The sequence below is a fragment of the Microcaecilia unicolor genome, chromosome 9, assembly GCF_901765095.1.
Source record: "Microcaecilia unicolor chromosome 9, aMicUni1.1, whole genome shotgun sequence".
Taxonomy (NCBI): Eukaryota; Metazoa; Chordata; class Amphibia; order Gymnophiona; family Siphonopidae; genus Microcaecilia; species Microcaecilia unicolor.
Window position 1 is genome coordinate 152,234,527 of NC_044039.1, and position 20,279 is coordinate 152,254,805.

The 20,279-nt window shown below is 46.9% G+C and overlaps 1 protein-coding gene across 6 annotated transcripts in view; it reads left to right on the plus strand.

Moving 5' to 3' along the window:
• The window catches only part of MIA2 (MIA SH3 domain ER export factor 2), a 221,091-nt gene that overhangs the window by 112,644 nt on the left and 88,168 nt on the right, over positions 1-20,279 (plus strand). For all 6 annotated transcript variants that reach the window (XM_030215534.1, XM_030215535.1, XM_030215536.1 and 3 more), the window contains 3 exons: positions 5,822-5,910; positions 6,136-6,207; positions 18,634-18,744. In XM_030215534.1, the coding sequence (XP_030071394.1) occupies positions 5,822-5,910; positions 6,136-6,207; positions 18,634-18,744 (272 nt within the window). The remainder of the gene's footprint in view (positions 1-5,821; positions 5,911-6,135; positions 6,208-18,633; positions 18,745-20,279) is intronic.

Sequence of the window (20,279 nt, forward strand, 5' to 3'; positions counted from 1 at the left end):
TTATCTTCGAAGCCGTGTCCATGTCTCTTAATGCTAAAATCCACTTGGGCTTCCCCTGATTGTGTATCTGCTGAGGGCAATTAACCCGAGTCCCTGGTGAAAGTATTGAAACCCGCGGTGTCGGGCGCAATCAGGGGAAGCCCAAGTGGATTTTAGCATTAAGAGACATGGACACGGCTTCGAAGATAAGATAAGTTTATTATTATTATTTAGAGCACGTGTAGTTTGAGCACTTTTACGTGTTTGCAATAGCACTTACAAAAAATGAATTAAGGGATAGCCCAATGAAGAGATGCTATGCCACTAGGCAAAAGATTTAATGACATTGTCTTTATAAGTGGTATCTTCCGAGGGTTCCCTTATACAAGTATAAGATTATATCACATCATGAATATGTATAACAAACCAATGTGTAATGAAAAACTAAAGGTTTTGCTATTTGCAGACAGTTAGTTCTTATTTTTGGTTTTGTAGTTTATTTATTAGATCCAACCCCTGGCATTTACCCAGCGGACAGGACCTGGACTGACTTCGAGATACTATCGGAGGACACTATCTCCCAAACGCTGAAAAAATTTGCCAAATCACATTGCAGACTAGATATATGCCCAAGCAACCTGATGACATCTGCTCCTCAACAATTCATAAACGACATAACGAAACACCTGAACCACATGCTACAAAACGGACTTTTCCCGAAGGAAAAAGGAAACATCCTACTCACCCCAATACCCAAAGATGCAAAGAAAAGCGCAAGTGAATTAACCAATTACAGACCAGTAGCATCCATTCCCTTAATAACCAAATTAACGGAAGGATTAGTGACCAAGCAACTTACAAATTATCTAGACAAATTCTCAATACTTCACGACTCCCAGTCAGGATTTCGATCTAACCACAGCACCGAAACTGTATTAACTCTCATGACTAAATTCAAACAAACGATTGCAACCGGTAAGAACATACTACTACTACTACAATTTGATATGTCAAGCGCTTTCGACATGGTTGACCACGGAATTTTATTACACATCCTTGAATACTTCGGAATTGGAGGCAACGTCCTCAATTGGTTCAAGGGTTTTCTAACCACAGGATCATACCAAGTGACATCAAACTCGACTATTTCAGCCGCATGGGTACCTGAATGCGGAGTACCACAAGGATCCCCCCTCTCGCTGACCTTATTCAACTTAATGATGATACCCCTGGCCAAACTACTAGCAAATCAAAACCTTAATTCATACATCTACGCAGATGACGTAACAATCTACATCCCATTCAAACAAGACCTAAAAGAAATTTCCAACAACATTAACCAAAGTCTTAACATCATGCATTCCTGGGCGAACGCATTTCGACTAAAACTCAATGCAGATAAAACCCAATGCCTAATACTCACCTTGCAACACAACAAGAAAGAATTCACCGCCATTAACACACCAACTCTAAACCTCCCTATTTCAGAAACCCTAAAAATTCTTGGAGTCACCATTGATCGACACTTAACACTAGAGAACCACGCGAAAAACATAACCAAGAAGATGTTCCACTCTATGTGGAAATTAAAAAGAATAAGACCTTTCTTCCCAAGGAGTGTTTTCCGTAACCTAGTACAATCAATGGTGCTCAGTCATTTAGACTACTGCAACGCACTATATGCCGGCTGCAAAGGACAAATAATCAAGAAACTCCAGACAGCTCAGAATACAGCAGCTAGACTCATATTTGGCAAACCAGAATTTGAAAGTGCCAAGCCCCTATGAGTAAAACTACACTGGCTTCCACTCAAAGAACGCATAATGTTCAAAATATGCTCACTAGTCCACAAAATTATCCACGGAGACGCACCAGCATATGTGTCAGACCTAATAGACCTGCCACCTAGGAACGCCAAATTATCATCTCGCACATTCCTTGATCTGCACTTCCCCAGCTGCAAAGGAATGAAATACAAAATAATGCACACGTCAAACTTTACCTTCCTGAGCACACAGTTCTGGAATGCACTACCACGCAGTTTGAAATCGACATTCGAAAGAACGAACTTCTGCATCCTACTGAAGACATATCTCTTCAATAAAGCATACCACAAAGATCAACAAATGAGAAAAGGCACAACTCGCATATACACTTCAGAACTTGATTCTTAATATCTGCTTGTACACTATGAAATCGTTTATTCTGTATGTTACTGTATGTTATACCTTCATCAAAATGACCAAAATCCTGTAATATCAAATGTTTACTTATTAACTTTCTTCCACTAATCATGATGTGTTGTAAGCCACTTTCAGCCTGCAAAGAGGTGGGATAAGGTGGGATACAAATGCAACAAATAAATAAATATACCTTCCCTGGTGGGGATTGTGAAGCCAGTCAAAGAAATCCATTGCCAATGCTGCCCGAGTCATCCCCCCCCTTGTGCTGCCTCAGGAGCGAGGAAGTCAGCAGGGTGCCCCCCCAGCCGCCGATGCTGGCATTCCCTGAGCATGTTCAATTTATGCACAAACTGAGCATGCTTGAGGAGTGCAAACATTGGTGGCTAGAAGCAGCTTACAGATGTCCTCACTCCTGAGGCAGTATGAGGTGGAAGGGGTGACTCGGGCAGCGGATTTCGGAGCTTCAGCTACCCCCACCAGCCATTGAACAGGTTCCATTCTCCTGCTCATGTGCCTGCCTGTGCCTTCACCCATTCTGTCTGTATCTATCCATGTGCCCCCCCCCCCCCCCGCCCCGGTGCCTTCACCCATTCTCTCTCTCTGTCCGTCGAATGTGCCTCCCCGCCTGCATTCTCTCTCGATTCCTTCTGCTCACCTGCCATCTCTGCTGGACCGCTGGCGGTTCTCTCCTCCCCTGCCACTTTACCTCGTCTTGCAGTAAATCTTTGCCCTGCAGTGGCAGCGTATAGAAATACTTCCTTAGCCTGCACAGGCCTTTACTTCTGACCTGATGCCCCCTTCTGAAAACAGATAGTTGCTTCAGAAGGGCAGGATGGGTCAGAAGGAAAGGCCCGGTGCAGACCAAGGCAGCATTTCTATACACTGCTGCTCTAGGGCGAAGACTTGCTGCAAGACAAGGTGAACCAGGAGAGGAGAGCCGCTGGCGGTCCAGGAGGGGAGGAAGAGATGCTGGACTGGATGTGCGGGGGAGGGGGGGGGTAATCATTAATTGCGATTATTTTTTAATAATTGTGATTAACGTGCAGTCCTAGATATCTATATCTGAAATATATGTGTGTAACCTGCTGAACGAAAAGGTTCCAAAAGTGGGGTTATAAGTAAGAGATGAAAGCTAGAAATGCTTGGAGGAGCAGCTTTCCTTTTTGAAAGTTTTGTGTACTATAGGTTCAGTAGAATTCTAAAGCCTAAAAACTGCAGGTACCTAAAGTGGGGTATGTGATTTCTAGGGTTAATTATTTATTTTTTATTAAGAAATGTTACTCCCTTTTTTTTTTTTAAAGATGTTATTAATCCATATCTGAGGCTGAAACTTTTCAGGTTTATGCTGCTGAAATCTCTCTGTCTTGTGGTGTAAATAAGTCATATACCCCACTTTTGGTACCTTTTATGTAAACGTTTAGGTACCTGTGGTCAAAATGCATGTTTCAATGAATCTGTAAGTAGAGACTGACCAAAACCAGTGATTTTTTGGTTCCAGCCAAAATTTGCTGCTTGGTTTCGGCTGGAACCAAAACCATGGCCCTGCTATCTCCGCAAGTCCAGTCCTCTTGAGCCAGCCCTCTTCCCCCCCCCTCCCTTCCTGGTCTAGGCTGCTCACCACTCCCATGCTGGTTCCAATCCCAAAATGGCAGCCATGACCTTCCATGGCAGTCTCACAAGGCTGTCGTGGAAAGTTGCAGCCACCATTTTCACAATGCAGCCAGTGGAAGCCTGTGCAACTCTGGGACAGGAGCATCCCAAGAGGCCACTACAGCACCAGAGCTTTTAGAAGATACACTCAGGGAGGACCTACGGGTGGGGGGTGGCCTGGGGGAGGAAGAGTTCTCTGTGTGTATGTGTGGGAGGAGCTGACTTGGGGGTTAAACTTGTGGTAGTGGGGGGTGGGGCCACGGTTTTGGTTTTCGCCAAAAATGCACAACCTAAACCCACATTTTGGGTTGGTTTTGGTGCTAAATCCGAAACTGCAAGCAAAACCATCTAAAAAGCCTTAACTCCAGATTCATGAGCATACAACATCCAACTTAATTGCTCAGGGCTGCCCACTAGTAGGGAGCTGCCCTCGCCAGGTTTCATAAACATCCCAAAACTTGTGAAACTGCAACGGTCTTCCCTGACAAATAGCTGTCAACTGCGACATCTGATGAACATAGTCCAAACGTTTAAGGAGCTGATTCTTTGGAGGTAATTCAGTATGTTTCCAATGTGCTGCTATAGCAATTTTGCCCACTGTAAATAAACAGCAAACTTATGAATCTCCAACTTAACCCAAGGGGACGGAAATATAATAGGCAGTAATCAGCTTTCTGAGGATAATGAACCGCATTCTGAAGATCCAGAATGCTAAGTACATACTCGGGGGCAGATGAAAGAAATCATCAGTGGCTCCACAGCCACGCTGTACACAATTCAAAGGAACTGCCAGGATGGGGGTGGGGGTGGGGGAGAAATTCATGTGGATAGCAGTAAAACACTTGCAGTGGTGCCAGCAGTCATTCCCTGCTCAGTGGTGCTGCTGCTGTGCTCCTACCACTGCCTCCTGCTGTCCATGAGAGCCTTTAAATCCAGAAGATAGTGGATTACTCCATGTGGGCTGGAGGAGGCAGTGGTAGGAACACATCAGCAGGAGGAAGGGGTGTGGTAGGAGAGAAGGAGATGAGGGCTGGGCCTGCTGCAAGTGTTTTGCAGGTATCTGTTCTTCCTGCAGGAATAAGAAAGATCCTTCCAAGCCCTGTTTTATTAATTACTTGGTAGTTTACCTGCTACAAAGAGGTGTTATAAAAGTCCTGTTCACAGGTGCTAGATTTCTGTCTATCTTCCTCGCTCTCACGCTCTTATATTAGCAAGTCTTCCAAACAAGGTGGTTCCTTCAAGAGCATAATGAAACATATATGATGAGCATAGAGGTGTCATTAAATTGCTATGCAGTATCTGTTTATCACAGCTTTACTTTCACCCAAAATATGCATGATTAGAAGGGCCAGCTCAAGGCATGAGCCAGGTGAGGCACTGGCTCAGGGCACCAAAAGCCAGCCTCACTGGCTTAGTCTTCACAGCAGTAAGAGCATGTTTTTGCTCTCATTGTTGTGCTCTCTTCTCTGCACTGGCACTGCTGCAGTTTTAAACATGAGAACAGGTACCAGCAGCCTGATGTGGTGCCAGTGGCCAAGTATGGAGGAGAGCATAACAGTGAGAGCAAAGTGACATGTTCTTGTTGCTGTAAGAGAGCTGAGGCAGGGGAGGGTGTGTGAGGAGTGTCAGAGCAACGGTTGACTCAGGGCACCACAACCTCTTGAGCCACCATTGATGATTAGGCAAATTAATTTGAATGAATTAGCCAGAATATAGCATCTTAATTTATTACTTGCAGTATTGTGTGTGGAAATTAGTGTGCACACATGTATAGAGTTTAGAACGAATTACACAGTATTTTATAGCAATTTCATGGTACTCTATACTGGGCTTGTGGAATTTAAAGCTGGGGTTGATTTTGGATTCAGGCTCATATTCTCTTCATCCTTACCTATCACTATAGTGTCAGCATATCCCCCTTTCAAGAATATTACAACTGCCACCAGCTCCAAGTGCATAACTCAGTTTGTGTTTTTGTTTTAAATAGATATCAAAATTATTATTTTCAGGAAGAGAGAGGCAACTTGCCACTAAGGTTGCTGAATTAGTAGGAGAAAAATGCAGCATTCTAGAGAAGCTCAGCCTCTGCAAACAACAGGTATTTTTCACTCTAGTACTTATTTTTGCTCAGTTTCCTTATTAATCAGTTTCTCATGGTGACATATACTTTTTCACTAGGTTTTAGATTCAAGGACCTGAGTTAATATTGCCTTTATTATGGTGCCTCATATTAACCTTATAATTTTAGTAGCTGTGTTATCTCTTTTGCTTCATAAAATATTTCTGATGTCATTGATTTCTGATACAAACATTTTTTTTTCAGTATGAAGAGTTAGAGTTGTCTTTAAAGGAAGCAGATCTTCTGAAAGAGACATCTGGAGCAACATGTCTTGAGGTAAAACAGACTGGCTAAAATTAGTATGATTTTTCTAAAATTAGCAATGTATACTTATCAATGACTATTTTTAGAATAGATCAATATACTTAGTTGCTGTTATCAGGGCACTTTTGCAGTATGTTAGCCTTCCTTTTAATGTTCTTTAATTTTAAAGAAAGGGGAGTCAATAGTGTCTCAGATTCACATTTGCATGATGCTAAAATTTGATTTTTCTTTTAGTTACTAGAAAGTTGCAAGTGTCACTTTATCGTTGAAAAGAACATGAAGGGGACCTATGCAAAAAGCTTGTGTTTAGAATTGTGCGCTGATGGCTTAGTGCATGGCTTCCTATTGCAAGTGTAACACCAGGGATTTGCTCACAGATGTGGTAAACCAAATTATATATCAATAGGGAACTTGCAGAACTTGTTCGCCAACATGGGAGGCAAACTGGATGCATGTGCCCACGTTTCTGCACCAAGGGCAGCTAGTGCTGTGCGCTTGTCTTAGCAGAAAAATACATCAGCACACATCTGTGCACATGCCAGAATGCTATTTTGTGCTTGCATATGTGTTCTGATACAGTTTGTGTTCAGCACTGTGTGCAGCTGTAGCTGCCTTTAGTGCAAAGCAGTTACCTTCCCTTTTCCGTTTTATTTTATTTTTTTTAATCCATGTGCCTAAATAAGGCCACAAAAAATGTTGGCAGGCCCTGTATGCTTATATGAAAAACAAGGACAGGCATTAACCCCCTAATTCTATAAATTCACCAAAAATTGCGCATGCAAATTTGGCTGTGTGCCCAATTTACAGGTGCAATTTAATTGAATAATGAGCTAATTAGTGGCAATAATTGGATTTTTAACAAGCTATTATTGGCACTAATTAGATTTAATTGTAATTTTACATGTGAGTAAAAAAGGGGCACAGAAATGGGTCATGAGTGAAATGGGGGCATTCCTAGCATTTATGCACCTTGTTATAGAGTAAGGGGGATACACACCCAATTTAGGCACATACATTTGCACCACGTTTCAGTTGGTGCAAATGGCTGTACCTAACGTTTGGCGCGAGTTCTGGGCGTAAGTGCTATAAACCGTGCCTAACTTTATTTTCGGCGCCTTATATAGAATTCATCCCTAAATCCTCAGAGATTCTATTGCAGAAGAAATAGGTGATCCTTCTACGAGTCCTCAGACTTGGTGTTAAAGTCCTGGCATTGTGCTCAACCTTTCAATAATTCTTTTTATTGATCAACCACGTAACAAGCTATTCAGCAAAACAACCAGACAGGCTATGTTATCACGAGCCACATAATCAATCTCACAGTCTAAGCAACAAAGTTCATGATCTGGTAGGGGCAGATTTAGATGTTGCTAACACAGAGACATGGTTCAAGTGACTCCCATGAATAGGACGCTAACATACGGGACTATAATCTATTTAAGAAGGATAGAGATGGTTGAAAAGGTGGAGGAGTAGCTCTATATGTGAGAAATTTAATATCAAAGTGACTGAAATGCAGGGGTTCTGGGGAAAAGAAGAAGCACTATGGATTGCCTTAAAAAGAGAAGACTGAGTATTGTCTACGGACCTCCAACACAATCTGAGTAGCTCGATTAGTCTGATTGCAGTTGTCTAAAAGCTGGGAAATACTGTTACTGGGAGATTTAAACTTGCCAGGTGTGAACTGGAAAGTTTGAACTGCGGAATCAGAAAGAAGTTGGGAGATAGTGGATGCCTTTCAAAAGTGCTTTGCTCATACAGATGGTGATGGATCCTACAAGGGAAGGAGCGACGCTGGATCTGGTGCTCACAAATGGGGAAAGTGTGTCTAATGTCAGAGTAGGTGCCCACCCAGGGCCGGTGCTAGGGTTTCTGGCACCCCCTACCCATCCAGCATCTCCTGTCTCTCCTTCCACCTCCCAACCCCTCCCCTCCCCCTGTCTAGCACCTTCTCTCTTCCCTCCCTTCAGTGAGAGCAACACAAACTCCTCCACTACCATACATCTGCCCTTAGTGCTTTTTTTGTAGGAAAAAAAGTACTGGTACTCATGGGTAACCTTAGGGGTGGGATCACTATGGCTCTGCCCGTACAGTAGCCACACCCCTTTTATCAGCCATGGCACATATAAACAGGCATCATTGAAAATATTACACCAGTGTAGGAGAAGAAAAACAACTTGTGATTTTTTTTTTCATTAGAAATAATTTAAGTAAGCTGTTACAGCTCCGGTATACCCAAAATGACACAAACCAAATTAGCACACAGACCAGGAATTAGGAGAACAGTCTTGCCAAATCTGAAATACAATATGTTATCAAAATCTCAGAACCTAACAGATTCCTATTCAGACACTTGGCCTTGCGGTCACATATGCAGAACAGAGATAGCCCTCTTCAAATTCTTCAAAATTAACCAATCCTAAGAAGCTAGACTGCATGCAGCACAATACTAGAAAAACAGAAAGAAACACATTTCCTCCTATACAGTGCAAAATAAGACAGCAGATGTAAAATCTCAAATTGAGTAATCGTATTTCTGTGAGCCTTGGGTTGGGTGATCAACCTGGAAAAGAGGAGGCCCCAGCCTTCGCAGAATCTAGAGTGTCTCAGGGTGTGGTTTGATATGCGGTTGGGGAAGTTCTTTTTTCCAGAGGCCCGTAGGCAAAGTTGTCTTTCTGTGGGTGCGTTTCCACATGTGGGACCTACAACTGTTGCAGTTGCACAGGTAGCCACAACTGCTGGATGAGTACCACTTATGGCTCCCGTGGACTGTGCAGGCCCGAGTTGGGATATATTGTGGCTTCAGTCCAGCAACCTGCAGTGGGGAGTTTCGTTGGCCTCCCCAGATTGGGTGGTAGTGATGACGGATGTCAGCCTTTTGGCTGGGGGGCTCACTGCTTGGATAGGATGGCGCAGGGCATTTGGTCACCCACAGAGACGGTGTGGCCAATCAATCAGCTGGAATTGCGGGTGGTTCAGATGGCTTTGGTGGTGGTCCTGGATCTCCTGTGGGACGGAGCTGTGTAGGTCCTTTCCAACAACACTACAGCAGTGGCTTATATCAACAAGCATGGCAGAACCAAGAGTGCAGCCCTGGCATTGGAGTCTGCTCGTCTCTATCAGTGGGCGGAGTGCCACCTGTTTCTCCTCTTCGCAGTGCACATTGTGGGGGTGCTCAATGTTCAGGCAGATTTTTTCATTCACATGCTGTTGGATCCTGAAGAACGGGCATGCTCCCATCAGATGTTCCACCTGATCTCGGACTGCTGGGGGATTCCAGAGATAGATCTCATGGGGTCTCGGGCCAATGCCAAGGTGCCCTGCTTCTTCAGCAGATGGAGGGATGCAGCGGGGGAAGATGTAGACACGTTCTTGCAGCTGTGGCCCTCTGAGAGTCTGCTTTATGTCTTTTCACTGTGGCCAGTGATCGGCTAGCTTCTTGGGTGCATTGCTTGGCACCCAGTTCTAGTGATGCTGGTGGCGGCCGATTGGCCTTGGCAGCCCTGGTATGCAGACCTCATCCAGCTTCTGGTGGATCACCTGCTTCGGTTGGCTGGCGGCAGAGGGCTTGTTGGTGCAGGGTCCATTGTTCATGGAGGATCCCTCCCTCTTTGGTCTTTATTCTTTCTCTTCACAGAAGTGGGTGTACAACTTCGGACTGTCCTTCTTTCCTTCCAAAAGTGGTAACAGAGTTTCATGTGAGCCAGCCGATTTTCCTTCCATGCTTTTGGCGGGAGGATTACCCCAAGGATTTCTGTCAGTCTGACCATCTTTTTGTGTTATTTGCGGGTCGGAAGAAGGGCTAGCAGGTAGCAAAAGGTGCTGGCTGAAAGAAGCAATTTCATCGGCATATGTTCTAGTGGTGAAACTCCCGCCTGCTTTGCTAAAGGTGTACTCAACCAGGGCAAAGGCAACTTCCCTTGCGGAGGCGCAGGTGGTGTCAGTGGATGAGATCTGTACATCTTCAACTTGGGCCTCGGTGCACTCCTTTACGAGGCATTATAGACTGGACATAGCGGCATGCCGGGATGCAGTCTTTGGTGTGGTGGTGTTGCAGGCTGGGATTGTTTGGTCCCGCCCTTGTTGAGGACTGCTTTGTTACATTCCACAAGTCTCTGGATTGATCTGAGGGACGCTGTGGAAGGGAAAATTAGTTCTTGCCTGTTAATTTTTTTTCCATTAGTCCTGAAATCAATCCTGAGGGCCCACCCTTGGTGTTGGTATTTCAGCTTTTCTTGTCTCTGCTCTGTTCCTGTATAGGTGGGGAGTTGTGGAGGCACTGCACGTGTTTTCAGAACATTCTTCAGCACAAAGAGTGATTGATCTGCCGGAGGATAAGTTCTTCTGGTTTTCCCGTACTGCATGCATAGCCGCGGTACATCTCATGCTGTGAGTGCGACTACGATGGATTTGAATGATTGTCCAGTGGTGTTGGGTCACACGTGGTTTGTGGTGTTAGCAGGGCATCTTTTGTTGTGCTGGTTTGTTCTTTGCTTGTTAATTTGTTGTACTGTGCAGAGGCAGGAGATTTCTCCCTCTGATTTCTGTTCTTCACTGCTTGTGTATTGATAATACTGAAAGTGAGGCTGCTGCCAGGGTCCTACATGGTAGAGAAAACGTCAGTCTCCACCTGCTGGTAGACGGACATAACTTACAAGTGACTGGATTGATCTTTTGGGACTAATGGAAAGGAAATTAACAGGTAAGAACTAATTTTCCCCTCTTATTTAGAATGAACTCAGGTCATTGCAAAGTTATTTTCACTTTAGGAAAGCATTGCAAACCTACTTGTTCAAGTGATTTTTAACTGGTTGATAGGTATTTGAATTTTATATTTTTTGTAGTACTATATTTTATTACTTTTGCTTTTTTCACTTGTTACTCTTCAGAAGTTGCTGGATATCTTTATACATAATCTGCATAAAACCTAATTGGGTATTTGCAAAATATAAGAAGGTATGTAATGTTACATGGCTGCCCCCCCTGTGAAACCCTTCCTGCATTGAAGTATTTCTCTGTAAAGGGGATCTGTATTATTCTACCACCGAAAAGGCAAAGAGGAAATAATTCCTTGCAGTACTGTTTAAGGGGCAAATGGAAGAGGATGGAATGAAGTCAGAGACCCTGCCTAGAGGGGCTGGAAGATTAAAAAAAAACCATCATCACATTTATAAACCGTATATAGCTCACATTTTACTAAAAGGTGTTAAAATCTGGGTTGAGTTTCCTGCATGCTAAGCTCAGATTTAATGCATCAGTATTTAGGGCGTTTTAGTTGTTTTTTGCAGGTCCTGTGCTTATTTTTCCATTGGTGTGTGGGACTTGCAAAAAAAAAATTAATACAGGAGTACTTACTGCTCTCACCTTAAGTTTGCATTATCCAGTTAGCATGTACTAATGCTAAAAGGCTAGCTGGATAATGCTTCTACAACCATTCTTTGCTCATGACACATCCCTTTCCATATCCTATATAATAATTCTCACCTCCAGCGTTCGAATGTGCCTGGGACCGTGCCTCCCTCGGAGGTGGTCTGCTAGGCAGGCACGCAGTGACGTCAGTGACAGCTGATACCAAAGCTGATACCAAAGCAAGGGGAGGAATAGGGAAACATGCGGAGCGTGTTTCCCTACTCCTCCCCCTGTGTTACAGCCCACTGGACCCCCCTTCCACGACACTGTCGACCCCTCCCCCTTCTCGGCGAAAACCGTCCCCTGCCGCCGTCCAGTACCTGTGCTGATGGGGGACCCCAACCCCCGTCAGCCGAAGTCCTGTGCTGGCCTTTGCGGCGTTGCTTCTTCAATGATCTTCGGTTCAAGTTCCTCTGCGTGCGTCTGATGTCAGACGCATGCAGAGGAACTTGAACACAAAATCATTGAAGAAGCAACGCCACGAAGCCCAGCACAGGACTTGGGCTGACGTGGGTTGGGGTCCCCCATCAGCACAGGTACTGGACGGTGGCAGGGGACGGTTTTCGCCGAGAAGGGGGGTTGACTGGGTTGCGGAGGGGGGGGTGTGAAAACGGAGGGACGGCAGAGTCTGGAACAGCGAGGGAGGGTGGGGGATGGCCTTGCTAGCACCCGTTTCCTTCCCTTTTGAAACGGGCATTTTTTACTGGTATATATATATATGGAAAGGGATGTGTCATGAGCAAAGAAAAATATATATAGAAAAATGCATGCTTCCATATCATCAAGCTGATCAATCCATAGACTGGTGGGTTGTGTCCATCTACCAGCAGGTGGAGATAGAGAGCAAACTTTTGCCTCCCTATATGTGGTCATGTGCTGCCGGAAACTCCTCAGTATGTTCTCTATCTCAGCAGGTGGTGGTCACACACAGCAGCAGCTCTGGCTAGGCCTCCAAGCCTAATCCTTAGGTTTTGTTGAGGCCTGGGGTTGAGGGCTCTTTTGAGCAAGTGCAAACCTGGTGGTGCCAGGTCCCTCCTTTTCTCCCCCCTCCCGCTGGCTCCGTTTAAAAAAAAAAAAAAAAAAAAAAATTTTTAAACGTCTTTAAAGGCGTTTAATTCGACGTTTCTTTAAACGTTCATTGCAGCTACTCACTGGGACACCAGTTCGTTACAGCTCGGAGCGGCAAGCAGGTAATTTTACCTTTTTATAGCGGGCAGGGGGTTCCCCGATTCTTCTCCTCGTGGCGATGGCGTCGGAGGGCGAGGGCGCAGAGGGTCGCTCCCCGGATCGCTGGAGCGCTTCTAGAGGGGATGCGGGGGTTTTACAACCTGATTCGCCCTTGATGGGTGATAGTTTAGTGACCGATGAATGTCCCGGTCGTTCCTCCGGCGTGGCGGTTTTTTCCCGCCATAAACGCCCATCCCCCGCTCCTCGCCTCCGCCATCTTGGCCGGCCACGCGGCTCGGACGGCTTCTTCGGGGCCGCCCTTGAGGTTGGAGACATTAATGCCATGAACGCCCTTAATTTGGGCGACGGCACAAAAGCGGCTAAAGTTAAGCGCCGTTCTTCCCGCGCGGCTCCTTCACGGAGTTTCGCGCCGGACGCCATTTTGGATGCGCAGCATGTCTCTCCCCCGCTATTGCGAGCGCCGGTTGAGAGTGCGTCTAGGGCTGTTGCCCAGGCTGCGGAAGTGCACAGTCTGGGGGGTTTCTCCCCCGAGTTTGTTTTGCTGCTGCATCAGGCTTTCCTCATGCAAAACGCTGCCCCTGCTCCCTCTTCTGATAAAGAGGTTGAGGTTCCCAGAGGTAAATGCCCTCGGGTTGATTTCCAGGCCTTGGAGGACTTTTGTCTCCTCCAATGTAGATGAGGGCAGCGTGTCTGAGGTCTCCCAACGATCCTTTGCGGATTCCTTGGAGGAGATAGATCCCCGCTCGGCTGGAGCGGATGACCCCTCTGCAGCGCGGCTTTTTAGCCCAGAGGATTTGCCCAACCTGTTGTTACAGGCCATGGACACTTTGAAGATTTCCTCTCCGGAGGACGTCTCTCCCTCAGCCCCTGTTGGCTCTGCCATTATGCTGGGGACGAAGCGCCCGCCTAGAACCTTCCACGTGCATGATGCCATGCACACCTTAATTGCGGCTCAATGGGATGTCCCGGAAACGAGCCTTAAAGTGGCTAGGGCTATGTCCCGCCTCTATCTTTTGGCTGTGAGTGAACGTGAGGCCTATCTGTGGCCTACCGTGGATTCTTTAATCACTGCGGTGACTAAGAAAACGGCGTTGCCGGTGGAAGGTGGCACGGCCCTAAAGGACGCCCAAGACAGAAGATTGGAGGCGGCCTTAAGGTCGTCCTTTGAGGCAGCTGCTTTAAGTTTGCAGGCCTCAGTTTGCGGCTCCTATGTGGCCAGGGCGTGCCGGACTATGGTGCAGCGGGCTTCCCCCTCGGATCATTCCTTGAGGGCTGATTGGCCGGCCCTGGAATCGGGCTTAGCCTATTTGGCAGACTTGCTGTATGATGTCTGGAGAGCCTCAGCTAAAGGCATGGCTCAGACAGTCTCTGCGCGGCGGTGGCTTTGGCTGAAACATTGGTCTGCTGACCACGCCTCTAAATCCCGCCTGGCTAGATTGCCTTTTAAAGGCAAGCTGCTCTTTGGGGTCGAGCTGGACAAAATCGTGACCGATCTCGGCACGTCTAAGGGCAAGAAATTACCAGAGGTCAGGGCTCGGGTTAGTACTCGTCCCGATACCTCCAGAGGACGGTTGCAGGAAGCCCATCGGTACCGCCCGGGCAAGTCGGGTTCCTCTGCCCCCTCTTCCTTCAAGAGGAATTTCTCCCCCAAGCAGCATTCCTTTCGCAGAGACCGCCGTCCCGGAGGTGCTCCCTCCGGTCCTCCCCCAGGGTCTCGTACCCAATGACGGGGCCTTGGTCCACGCCCCAGTGCAGATTGGAGGACGGCTGTCCTCGTTTCTGGGCGAGTGGACCACTATAACTTCAGACGCGTGGGTGCTGGAAGTCATCAGAGACGGCTACAAGCTAGAGTTCTGCCAACCCTTAAGAGACGGGTTTGTACTCTCTCCCTGCAAGTCTCCGGTCAAGCTGTGGTAGTGCAGCAGACCTTGGACAACCTGATCCGCCGGGGTGCGGTCGTTCCGGTGCCAAAAAATCAGATTGGCAAGGGACGTTACTCCATTTCCTTTGTGGTTCCAAAGAAAGGAGGCCTGTCCGGCCTATCCTCGACCTTAAAGGGGTCAATCGGGCCTGGAAGTGAGGCACTTTCGCATGGAGACTCTCCGCTCTGTTATAGCGGCAGTGAAGGCAGGAGAGTTCTTGGCTTCCTTGGACATCAAGGAAGCGTACCTGCATATTCCCATCTGGCCTCCTCTCCAACGCTTTCTGCGTTTTACAGTCCTGAGACGACACTTCCAGTTCAGAGCCCTCCCTTTCGGGTTGGCTACTGCTCCGCGGACCTTTTCCAAAGTAATGGGGGTCATAGCGGCCTTCCTGCTAAAGGAAGGAGTACAAGTCCATCCTTATCTGGACGACTGGTTGATCCGAGCCCCCTCTTATGCAGAGTGCGGCAAAGCTATGGACCGGGTAATTGCTCTTTTGAGCTCCCTGGGATGGATCATCAACTGGAAGAAGAGCCAGCTGCGCCCGACTCAGTCCCTGGTGTATCTGGAAGTTCGATTCGACACCCAAGTGGGCAGAGTGTTCCTGCCAGACAATCGGATTGTCAAGCTTCAGGCTCAGGTGGACTAGTTCCTAGTAGCCTCTCCTATTCGGGCTTGGGACTACGTGCAGCTGTTGGGCTCTATGACGGCCACGATGGAAGTAGTGCCCTGGGCCAGGGCTCATATGAGACCACTACAGCTATCTCTGCTGCTGCGCTGGACTCCGATGTCGGAGGATTATGCTGTGCGCCTTCCCGTGGACCCAGCAGTGCGCAAGGCGCTGAGCTGGTGGACGCAGACAGACAAGTTGTCTGCAGGATTGCCTCTGGTGACCCCGGAGTGGATTGTCGTCACGACAGACGCCTCTTTGATGGGCTGGGGAGCCCACTGCTTGGGAAGGACAGCGCAGGGGCTCTAGTCTCCTGCAGAGGCAAGTGGTCTATCAACCTCCTGGAACTCAGAGCCATTCGGTTGGTGTTATTGGAGTTCATCCCGGTACTGGTGTTGAAGCCTGTACGGGTCCTGTCGGACAATGCCACGGCTGTGGCCTATATCAACCGCCAGGGAGGTACCAAGAGCGCCCCTCTAGCCAAGGAGGCTATGAGTCTTTGCCAGTGGGCGGAAGCGAACCTGGAGCAGCTTTCAGCGGCCCACATTGCCGGAGTCATGAATGTCAAGGCGGACTTTCTCAGTCGCCATACCTTGGAGCCCGGAGAGTGGGAACTATCTGCTCAGGCGTTCTTGGACATCACGAAGCGCTGGGGCCAGCCGAGCCTAGATCTGATGGCGTCATCGGCCAATGGCCAAGTGCCGCGCTTTTTCAGCAGAGGACGGGACCCTCGATCCCTGGGAGTAGATGCTCTTCTCCAACAGTGGCCGACACAAGAGCTCCTCTATGTGTTCCCGCCCTGGCCCATGTTGGGCAGGGTGCTAGACCGGGTGGCAAAGCATCCCGGCAGGGTAATCCTGGTGGGTCCGGATTGGCCCAGACGTCCCTGGTATGCGGACTTGTTCAGGCTCTCAGTCGACGATCCTCTGCGGCTGTCAGTGGAGCAGGGCCTGTTACATCAGGGTCCCGTGGTGATGGAGGATCCCTCTCCCTTTGGTCTTACGGCCTGGCTATTGAGCGGCAGCGTCTGAGGAAGAAGGGCTTCTCAGACAAGGTCATCGCCACTATGCTGAGAGCGAGGAAGCGCTCTACTTCTACTGCTTACGCCAGGGTTTGGCGTATCTTTGCAGCATGGTGTGAAGCAGGCTCACTTTCTCCCTTTACTGCTCCAATTTCTTCAGTGTTGGTGTTCCTGCAAGAAGGTCTGGAGAAAGGCCTGTCGCTCAGTTCCCTTAAAGTCCAGGTAGCGGCTCTGGCTTGCTTCAGGGGCCGCCTGAAGGGTGTTTCCCTGGCTTCGCAGCCAGATGTGGTGCGCTTTCTCAAGGGAGTTAATCACCTGCGCCCTCCTCTGCACTCAGTGGTGCCTGCGTGGAATCTCAACCTGGTGCTAAGAGCATTGCAGAAGCCGCCTTTGGAACCCTTGTCGAGGGCATCTCTGAAAGACCTGACGTTGAAAGCAGTCTTTTTGGTGGCTATCACTTCAGCCAGAAGAGTTTCCGAGCTCCAGGCGCTCTCATGTCGAGAGCCTTTTCTGCAGTTCACTGAGGCAGGAGTGACTATTCGCACAGTGCCTTCCTTCCTGCCCAAGATTGGTTCTCGCTTCCATGTGAATCAGCAGCTCTGTCTCCCTTCCTTTCGTAGGGAGGACTACCCAGAGGAGTACTCTGCTCTTAAATATCTGGATGTGAGATGAGTCATCATCAGATACTTGGAAGTGACCAATGATTTCCGGAAATCGGATCATCTGTTTGTCCTGTTTGCAGGTCCTCGTAAGGGTCTGCAGGCTGCTAAGCCTACAGTGGCAAGATGGGTCAAGGAAGCCATTGCAGCGGCTTATGTGGCCGCGGGGAAGGTGCCGCCTATCCAGCTGAAGGCTCACTCCACGAGAGCTCAGGCGGCCTCGATGGCAGAGGCCGGATCCGTCTCCTTGGAAGAGATATGCAAGGCGGCAACTTGGGCTTCGGCTCATACATTCTCCAAGCATTACCGTTTGACTGTGGCTGCACGGGCGGAGGCCCGGTTTGGAGCTTCAGTGTTGAGGTCAGGGATTTCTATGTCCCGCCCTGGGTGAGTACTGCTTCGGTACATCCCACCAGTCTATGGATTGATCAGCTTGATGATATGGAAGGTAAAATTATGTATAATCATACCTGATAATTTTCTTTCCATTAATCATAGCTGATCAATCCATAGCCCCTCCCAGATATCTGTACTGTTTATATTCTGGTTGAATTTTAGGTTCAAGTTTAGCCTTCAGTTACTTCAGGAGGACTTCGTGTTCAAGTTCTTCTTTCACTTGGATTCTTCAAGAGTTGAGACGAGTTTGTGTTACAGTGAGCTGCTGCATTCCTCTCCCCTCCGTTTTACGGGGCTGGATTGAGACATAAATTCTGCCGGCACTCCCTCCCGCTTCGTGCGGCTGTAGGGCAGCTTTGTACCCCTCCCGCTTCGGCGGTGTTAGGGTCAGTCAGCTCCTCCCGCGGTTGCGGTTGCAGGATAAGCCAGATCCCCCCGCATCGGCGGGTGTGGTGTCCCTCCCCCGCTCCGCGGGGATGAGCTGGACGGATTCCCCTCCCCCACTTGTGTGGGGATGAGCTGGGTTAATTCCCCTCCCCCGTTTCGGCGGTGGTGAGCTGGGCAGAGTGTCCCTTCGTGGGTGTAATTCTCTAAGTGCTGAGTCCTGCGGATGGAGCTTTGATATCGACATACTGAGGAGTTTCCGGCAGCACATGACCACATATAGGGAGGCAAAAGTTTGCTCTCTATCTCCACCTGCTGGTAGATGGACACAACCCACCAGTCTATGGATTGATCAGCTATGATTAATGGAAAGAAAATTATCAGGTATGATTATACATAATTTTACCTTACTGCAAAATACTTAAAGGCGCTAAACCTGCCTTAGGGCTTAACACCCTTTAATAAAAAGGCTCCTAAGACAATAACTGTAAAATGTATTTTTTGAAACTTGGCTTTTGTTAATGTGACAGAACACCATGAGGCATATTTTCAAAGCACTTAGCCTTCCAAAGTTCCATAGGTTTCTATGGAACTTTGGAATGCTAAGTGCTTTGAAAATATGCCTCGAACGTATAACACTAGAATAGGCTTGTGTTCTACAGTAAATAGTATTTTGCTTATGGTTAATCTATAAACAACTAGGTTTATAAAATGGTTACTGTTGATTAAAATTTATAAAAGTATATAAGGTAATCTGTCTGCTGGCTCTGAAACTGATTCTTCTTTTAGGCAACATCTGAAGAACTGAACAGGTCAAACATTGTGCTCCAAAATGAAGTGAAAGATCTGGAAGAGGAGCTAGAGGAGGAGAAATCTAAGCGATTGGAACAGGACAATTTGGTAATTATTTTTAACTTCTTCATCTTAAATATTTGATTTACTAATTTAGATGAATTGTTAATTGTACTTGTATTTTTATGTAGTCAAAATCAGATTATGAATCGTATTAAAGACAAGGACATAATTTTAGAACTGGATGCATAAGTGGATGCAGTTGTTATGGACTAGAGTCTATATATGGCACTGAAAAAAACGACGCTTGGCGGTATTCTATAAACCTTGCCTAAAGTTAGGCGTGGTTTATGGAATACGCTTAGTGCCAGTTCCTGTTACTAAATTTAGTCACAGCCATTTACGCCAACTAAAACCTGGTGTAAAAGCAGATTTAGGCACAGATCAGGCATATTCTATAACACTGTGTGCAAATGTTAGGAACGCCCATGACCCGCCCATGGCTACACCCCATTTTGAGATTCTCATGGTCCGATTTACGCGCATCACTTTATAGAATATGTTTAGTGAGTGATGCGCTTAAATCCTAATATGTGCTAATTAGTACTAATTGCTTAACATCCAACTATTGGCACTGGTTGTGTTATGTCCATTACGTACTTTAGTTTTGTTGTGTTGCAGATATCAGGCGTTTATGTTGGATCGGCAGGGTATGCCTTTTTAAACAGGTTAGTTTTTAGTGTTTTCCGGAAGTTTAGGTGATCGTACGTAGTTTTCAAGGCTTTTGGTAATGCGTTCCACAGTTGTGTGCTAATGTAGGAAAAACTGGATGCGTAGGTTGATTTGTATTTGAGTCCTTTGCAGCTTGGGAACTGCAGATTTAGGTACGTTCGTGTTGATTCGGATGTGTTTCTAGTTGGTAGGTCGATCAGGTCTGTCACGTATCCTGGGGCTTTGCTGTAGATAATTTTCTGAACCAGTGCAGATTTTGAAAGCAATGCGTTCTTTGGGAGCCAGTGTAGTTTTTTGCGGAGGGGTTTGCGCTTTCAAATCGCGTTTTTCTGAAGATAAGCCTAGCTGCCGTGTTTTGAGCGGTCTGAACTTTCTTTAAGGTTTGTTCTTTACATCCCGCATAGATTCCATTGCACTAGTCTACATGGCTTAGTACCATTGATTGTTCCAGGGGGCATGCGATGAAGCTACAAAGTAGTAAATTTAAAATGAATCAGAGAGAGATTTTCTTCACTCAACGTGTGTAATTCAACTCTGGAATTCATTGCCAGAAAATGTGGTAAAGGCAGTTAGCTTAGCAGAGTCTAAAAAAGGTTTGGACGGCTTCATAAAGGAAAAATCCGTAGACCATTATTAAATTGGACTTGGGGAAAATATTTCTGGGATAAGCAATATAAAATGTTTTGTACTTTTTTGGGGATCTTGCCAGGTATTTGTGACTTGGATTGGCCACTGTTGGAAACAGGATGCTGGGATTGATGGACCTTTGCTCTGTTCCAGTATGGCAATACTTATGTACTTATGAGCATATTACTCCTTTGTTTATTGTCTTCCAGAGGCATATAGAATAGAATTTTATTTATATACCGCCTTTCTCTATTTCTGCTGATAATGAATGACAAGAAAATTAA